Source organism: Clupea harengus, chromosome 7 (genome assembly GCF_900700415.2).
Source record: "Clupea harengus chromosome 7, Ch_v2.0.2, whole genome shotgun sequence".
Taxonomy (NCBI): Eukaryota; Metazoa; Chordata; class Actinopteri; order Clupeiformes; family Clupeidae; genus Clupea; species Clupea harengus.
In genome coordinates, this window is record NC_045158.1 from 13,277,517 (window position 1) to 13,285,129 (window position 7,613).

The 7,613-nt window shown below is 43.8% G+C and overlaps 1 protein-coding gene across 3 annotated transcripts in view; it reads left to right on the forward strand.

Moving 5' to 3' along the window:
* Positions 1-7,179, forward strand: part of apba1a (amyloid beta (A4) precursor protein-binding, family A, member 1a) — a 47,280-nt gene extending 40,101 nt beyond the window's left edge. For all 3 annotated transcript variants that reach the window (XM_031571210.2, XM_042708261.1, XM_042708260.1), the window contains 5 exons: positions 652-831; positions 1,009-1,221; positions 1,834-1,953; positions 2,310-2,450; positions 3,093-7,179. In XM_031571210.2, coding sequence (XP_031427070.1) covers positions 652-831; positions 1,009-1,221; positions 1,834-1,953; positions 2,310-2,450; positions 3,093-3,164 — 726 coding nt within the window. In that variant the 3' untranslated portion in view covers positions 3,165-7,179. The remainder of the gene's footprint in view (positions 1-651; positions 832-1,008; positions 1,222-1,833; positions 1,954-2,309; positions 2,451-3,092) is intronic.
* The last annotated feature ends 434 nt before the right edge of the window (positions 7,180-7,613 follow it).

Sequence of the window (7,613 nt, forward strand, 5' to 3'; positions counted from 1 at the left end):
GTATTCCCTCTCCTTATGTGGATGGCTCCACTGCTTTCTGTCTTCTTTTATGTGTTTTACAGAGATGAACTGTGCAGGTTCAGAAGGTGCAAGGAGGAGTTTTTTCAGCTTTTCTTTTTGAAAAGTGAAATGCTGTAGTACGAGGAGTCACACAGCCCCTGCATGTCTTTAAAATATACTTAGTTCATCTTAATTTCCCATGAAACCATTCAACACTCCTTTTATGTGTGTTACAAACTCAATAATTTAGACAGAGATCCCCTTAAATTGCCCATTATGTGATGGTATGTGGTAGGCAACTCTTTAATTAGTATCCCAGACTCCATGAACACATGTACACACCATCCTCATTGAAAAATCCCCTAAAAGAGTACAGCTTTCTATTTCAAACTGTGCTTTTCTGCTGCGTGTGAAAGCCTGATAGTCTGACCGTGTGATGGGAAAACTTTGATTTAAAAAAAAAAAAAAAGCTTTGCTAGTTAAGCAAATCACAAACCAGATCGTAAACAATCACAGTCTTCCGTACACACTTAATTGCACTGCTGTGTCAGCAGAGCAAATTGCGAAAAAGGATGAACATCATGCGCACCGCTGTGTGAGTTAGTGTCGCCGTAGTGTTAAATGTCTCCCTCTCCTCTCATCTGCCCTCAGGCCCAGCTCATAGCGCAGTCCATCGGGCAAGCCTTCAGTGTAGCATACCAGGAATTCCTGCGGGCCAACGGCATCAACCCGGAGGACCTGAGCCAGAAGGAGTACAGCGACCTCCTCAACACCCAGGATATGTACAACGACGACCTCATTCACTTCTCCAAGTCTGAGAACTGCAAAGATGTGAGTGAGAGATCAGGTCAAGGAGGACACCTTTTAAGCCCACTTGAATAGAGCTTACTGAATGCAAATGAAGAATAATTCACTGGTAACGTGTTGGTGGTACACAAACAGGGCCAAATGTCAGAAGCTTTTTGTCTCAGGAGACATTTTAGTTTTTTGGTCTGTGCCTCCCCGCAGGTTTACGTAGAGAAGCAGAAAGGTGAGATCCTGGGGTTGGTAATCGTGGAGTCTGGCTGGGGCTCCATCCTCCCCACTGTCATCATCGCCAACATGATGCACGCTGGCCCAGCGGAAAAGTCCGGAAAGCTCAACATCGGCGACCAGATCATGTGCATTAACGGCACAAGTCTGGTGGGCCTCCCGCTGTCTACCTGCCAGACCATCATCAAGGTACCTCCCTCAGAGAAAGTTCCCCCTTACCTCCCTCAGAGAAGGTTCCCCCTTACCTCCCTCAGAGAAGGTTCCCCCTTACCTCCCTCAGAGAAGGTTCCCCCTTACCACCCTCAGAGAAGGTTCCCCCTTACCTCCCTCAGATAAGGTTCTCCCTATAACTCCCTCAGAGAAGGTTCCCACCTTACCACCCTCAGATAAGGTTCCCCCTTACCTCCTTCAGATAAGGTTTACCCCCTTACCGCCCTCAGATAAGGTTCCCCTCTTACCACGCTCAGATAGCTGAGCTAAAAGCTCAGAGTAATCTGAATCTCATATAATGCTACTTATACAATTAGACAGTAGCTATAAGACTACATTTCCTATGCTGTAAATTATTAAAAAGGGGGGGCATGCAGTCTGGGCACCATTGAAAATGATGCAGCACAAGGTTTCCCATAGGTTTTCGTACAAACATGGCCTGGGGTTACACTGTTAAGCTGTTTTGGTGCTGGCGTTTTAATTTGTAAGTTAATTTGTAAGTGATGTTATTGATGTTCTCTCTCTCTCTTTATCTTTATCTGTGTGTGTGTGTGTGTGTGTGTGTGTGTGTGTGTGTGTGTACCTCTGCAGGGGCTGAAGAACCAGTCTCGGATAAAGCTGAACATCGTCCGATGCCCCCCAGTCACCACTGTCCTAATCAGAAGACCAGACCTAAGATACCAGCTGGGCTTCAGTGTCCAGAATGGCATTGTGAGTGTCCTCTCTCCCCTGCATCCTGCTCATATTCACCCTGTTATGCGAGGCAGTGGCTCATATGAAAGGAACTGCCTGGCAAGAAAATCTCATTTATATTCATTTGAAGCTTAGCATCAGTGCAGTCGATCAGGCGAGACGTGTTTTAGAGTTCAAATGCTCCTGATTTAGTGTAGCGCTGCATCAGTGAGGAGCTAATGCGGCTAACAAGGAATGCAAGCCAGGGGGGTTCCACTTAGCATTGTGCAGGACTGCTCTTTTTGTATCTGTATATTGTCTCAATGCTGGAGGGAGTGCTGTGCTGGGCTGAGGATGTTATTCTATCTCTCTCTCTCTTTCTCTCTCTCTCTCAGATATGTAGCCTTATGAGAGGAGGGATAGCCGAGAGGGGTGGGGTGCGCGTGGGCCATCGCATTATCGAGATCAACGGCCAGAGCGTGGTGGCCACCCCGCACGAGAAGATTGTACACATTCTATCCAATGCAGTGGGAGAGGTATGGAAAACGTCTATACTGCACAACCCTTCCACATGCCGTGTATGGATCCCTACTGTCACACATACACATGTACACTGACAAGAGGCTGACAGGCAAGGACACAGCAGGCTGCCTAGTTGTCTGTATGCATGCTGTTCTGGGGGAACAGGTCAATACAAGAAATGCTGCAATGGTATAATGTCAGTAAGGTTGAACCAGACAGAATTGAATTGAAGACATGACTACACACCCTCACACACACACACACACACACACACACACACACACACACACACACACACACTTAGACACCCACACACTCAGACACACTCTCTTTCTCACACACGCACACACATGCACACACACACACGTGCACACACACGCATACGTACACACACACACACACACACACACACACACACACATGTAGACACGTACACACACACATACACACATACACACATACACACATACACACATACACACAAACACACACATACACACACACACTTAGACACACACACAATGTGTGCACGAACACACACACGCAATTGAAAATCCTTGCAGGGGCAAATACCTTTGGGGCAATACCAGGGGGCAGATTGCTTCGAAAAGACATGCTTTAACTCCTGCTGTGCTTCTCTGTGTCTTTGTGCATAGATCCACATGAAGACCATGCCTGCTGCCATGTACCGCCTACTGACTGCCCAGGAGCAACCAGTTTACATCTAAAGAGAAACGCTTACCCCCTGCTCCCTCCCCAACCCTCCCTCCCCATCCCATCATCTTCTCTATCTTAACCTTTAACCTCTGACACATGACGTAACCTTAGTCAGCATTTTGACTCCCAAACCCCACCCCCTATGTACGTGTGGTGTGGTGTGGTGACTGACTGATGTGTCTCCGGCCTCCCACTGGCCTCGGCTGAGCTGGTTTACTCTCCCTACTGCAACCCCCCACTCCAGCCCTAGACCGCCACCCACCTCCCCCCTCTGCCTCCTACCTCTGCAACCCCTTCTTCGCTCCGTCTGAGGCTTCTGTGTCTGCTGTGAAGTGCAATATCCTGTTTGTGTGTGCACACCTATGACTGATTAACAGGGATAGGGGGGTGGGGTGGGGGGTATTTGGGGGTTGTTTGATTGAGAGCGATGGCGACAGATTTATTGATAGAGAGAGAAAGAATCAGAGTAGAAGAGGAGTCAAGGTGTTTCCAACTGCATGCGGTCTGCAAGATGGGGGTGGGGGGGATATACTTTAGAAAAGGTATTTCTTTTAAAGGACTAGCCTTGGTTGGGAGGTTGAGAAACTTTCCTTTGAACAGGCTGCCGATGACATGTGTGAAGGTTACGAAGGTTACGTGTCAATATAGATTTTTCTGTTTGTACATATTTTTGCTCTTTTTCTTACCTTGGCAACTTCATCAAACATTCCAGATTTATTTTCTTTCCATTCTCATTGTAAAGGGCAGCTTTGATCCCGACATAACTGCTCTCAGAATCTGGACCAAACATTGGAAGCGTTCCGTGGAATTCCAGTAAAAAGCATGCTCTCAGAAAAAGGTAGCTGTAAAAGGAAAAGCTGGTTTGTGATTCACAGACAGCAGAGTCTCTGAAGGATTTCATGCCTTAACACAACTGTATATTAACATGAGCATCATTATCAGGCTAAAGCAGTGCCCATTCTGTCTGAGAATAGGATTTTATTTGCAGCAGAAAGAACACATCTGACTGTAGAAGGAACACATCTGACTATAGAAGGAACACATCTGACTATAGAAGGAACACATCTGACTATAGAAGGAACACATCTGACTGTAGAAGGAACACATCTGACTGTAGAAGGAACACATCTGATGCCAGTAGGTGTAGGACATTAACTGAAGTGTTTGTTGATTCTGGAAATAATTACAGAGATGTTCCACACATGTTAAGACTTAGGATTTCAAACCTACTAATTTAGAATGAGAAAAAGGGCAAATGAGACAGACTGTTGTTTTGTAGTGTACTAAGGTCAAGACATTTGAAATTAATTCCTGGAGAAAACCAGTTTTATGTATTAATGTTTTTTTGTGTGCAATATGGTGATTTCCTCCAGAAGCAGTGTTAACTTTTTGAGATTAATTGATTTTATTTTATTTTTTATTTATTTTTTGCTCAGCACTTGGTTGTTAATCCTTTGTTATTGGGACTTAATTTAATCTATAATTTATATGCCGGATGTACTGCAATTTTAGTTGGGTCATTGAGAAATGTGGTGTTGCAGACTTTATACTTGAACATTACCTGGTGGAAGACATCATGGTGAAAATGCGGGATGCTTGTTTTAGTTCTCCTTTGTTTTTTTTTTAATGTATTTTATAATTAGAATTTTGTTAAATTTTGGTGTATTTTGACCATCATAACATTGACATCTTCTGTCTTAAAGTGGTGGTTCGAGAGAGTCAAAAGGAATGTAGAGATTTTTGAGGGTAGGGATCTTTTTGGGTTAAATCATCTCCCAGAGATGAGTATTCCTTCAAGTGTAGGATATATGTTTTGTGGTTTGACTGCAGTGTTTAGCTATATTACGACATCCAACCATGGTCAACATTAAAATGACCAAAAAAAAAGACATCCTTAAAAATGTGAAATTCAGTTGTCGAAAATTCAATGAATATTGTTGTTTTAGCGCTTCAGCATAAACAAAACAAGAGTGATTTGCATATATTAGTGAGAAAAGGTACATTAAAATCACTGTAACTTTAGTTGTGACTACTATTTCTGTTTGACGAAAGGCAGACAGGGTTTGGAAGTGTGCTCACTCCTCAGCAGAATGTGGGTGTGAGACGAGCCCAAGCCCAGCCTCAGGTATCACTGTTCTGGAGAAACTTGGGTGTCTCTACCTCTTTGACAGGGAAGGATTAGCCAGAGGGACTGATGACTGACCTTCCATGTGTGGAAGTGTGGAACGCATCTCTGAACCCCCAGGGATCCGACTGAACCATTCTGGCACTCGAGCTCCAGCACTGCTTGGGACGCTCCTCTGACACTGATGCTCTACTCCCTCTCTCCCTCTCCCCCCCCCCTCTCGCTCGCTCTCTCTCTTGGTCAGTGAAGATGAGCTGGGGAGATGTAAAGACGGCATGATTGATTGTGTTCGCTGCGCCCCTAGGTCGGATAGGGGTTGTACCAAAATGTCATTGCCTCCCTTGCACTTGGAATCCTCCCAGGATGCAGACCCCCCCACCACACACCACCACACACCGACACACACACTTGTCCTCCCGTTGTCCCTCCTCTCCTATCCTGCCCTAACTCTCCAACTATTCCACAACTCTTTATCCCCGTTAAGAACTTTATGACTCCTTCGGACATGCACCTCATGTTTACTCAAGTGCCCAAGTGGTTTGGCATCCCTCCTTCGGGGCCTACCTGGCCTGGTACTGGACTTTGTTCGGCCTGGTCTGGGTCTGCGGGTGGCCAGGCAAACACCCAGCTGCCATACATCTAAACACCCCCCCCCCCCCCCCCCCAACCCCAATCTGACCCCACCCTGCCGAAGCACAGGCTTGCATATGAAATAAACAAACAGACAAAAACAAAAACTTACTCCCGATACAGTGATTGTTCCAAGTGTATGTCTCTTCCCTGAAGATCATTTTGGCCTTACAATTGCTGTACTTTTTTTTTTTAACTTTATTGAACCAAGCGCAGTGTGAGTGTGACCAAGTTTTTGTTATTTTTTCTCTGTTAAGCATGGTCTGTAGTCGTTTGTATGCTTTGCCTCTCATGCTCTGTAGTAGGAGTGCTGTGTGAGGATCGTTTACGCCATCATGAACCAAAACCAGCGGGAAAATATAAATTAATTCAACTATATATTTATATGATATATATGTATACTATAAAAACATCTAATGATAATCAAGTCATATTATATATATATATATACGCTGCTGTGCAAAGGTTATTGATGGCTTCAGAGGTATTGACTCTCAGCTCTAAACATCCAAGATGATATTGATGAACTCCCCTTTCAGAGTTTGGACTTGTTATTTATGCTCTACAGTTTTTTCCTCTTTGTTTCACAAATTGAAAGATAAAATATCTACACCTTCTCTCTACAGAAAGGAATTCTCAATTTCTTACCCCCCTCCCCGCCTCCCCTCCCCTTCCCCCACTAGCTAATTTCAACTTTTTGCACAGTGGTGTGTATGTAGGAACACATTTACAGCGCACTGGTATATTCATGGTTATTTTGTGTGTTGCTATTAGGACTTGGAATATGAAGATGCTTTAGAGAGTGATGTGGAAGCACCATATGGGAACTGGGAACGTTATTTGAGGACTCTTTGGTTTAAAGGACCATGGCCATTAGAGGTGGTAGATGTGTACATAATGGTATGACAAACACAAGGGTACGCAACATGGCAGCGGTCCACAGCTGTCTATTTGGGGAGAATAGAGTATGGTGATTTTAGCAAGGTTTGTAGGTCTGTCTTACAAAAAGCGGTAGATGAGTAGATGGTCGCTGTGAAGATGGCTATGGTGTTTATGATGCACTTGTTCTGAATGTACTTAATCTTACATATGTTTGTCAATATGTCGAGAGAGAAAAAATGAAATGAAAAAAAAAAACACTTTCTGTAAAGCAACAGCAATGTCTATTTATTTGCTAGCTTTTCTGTGATGTTACAATTATTGAGCTACATTCCTATACCATAGCTGGAATGTTTGTAACAGTATTTACAACAGTAAATGACTTACAGAGAGACCTGCCTGGTGTTTTTGTTTTGTCAACACCACAATGAACATTGTAATATTCATTATATTTTAGATATTCAAAATCAGTCAAATACTTCTCCAAAAACCCAACTGTTCTTCTCATATGGGTTATGTATCACTAACACTTAGGCCACATATTTTTCACTCTGATGGAGAAAAAAAACATGCACATGACACATGATTCAGCTTGCAGATTTTTCCACTGTACAATTTATTTGAATTTCTCAATAGCCTTTGTTTGATTGTCACTCATGACTCCGCATGATTCTTTTTTTCTGAGGGACTGGAAATCCCAAAGCAAAGCTGAAAGGAAGTCACTGCCACAGACTTATTTTCCTCCTCAAACATATTTCTAACCTCTAAATTACATTACGGCTAAGGTGGCTGTATCGGAATATCTCTGAATATTCTGCCAAAAGTG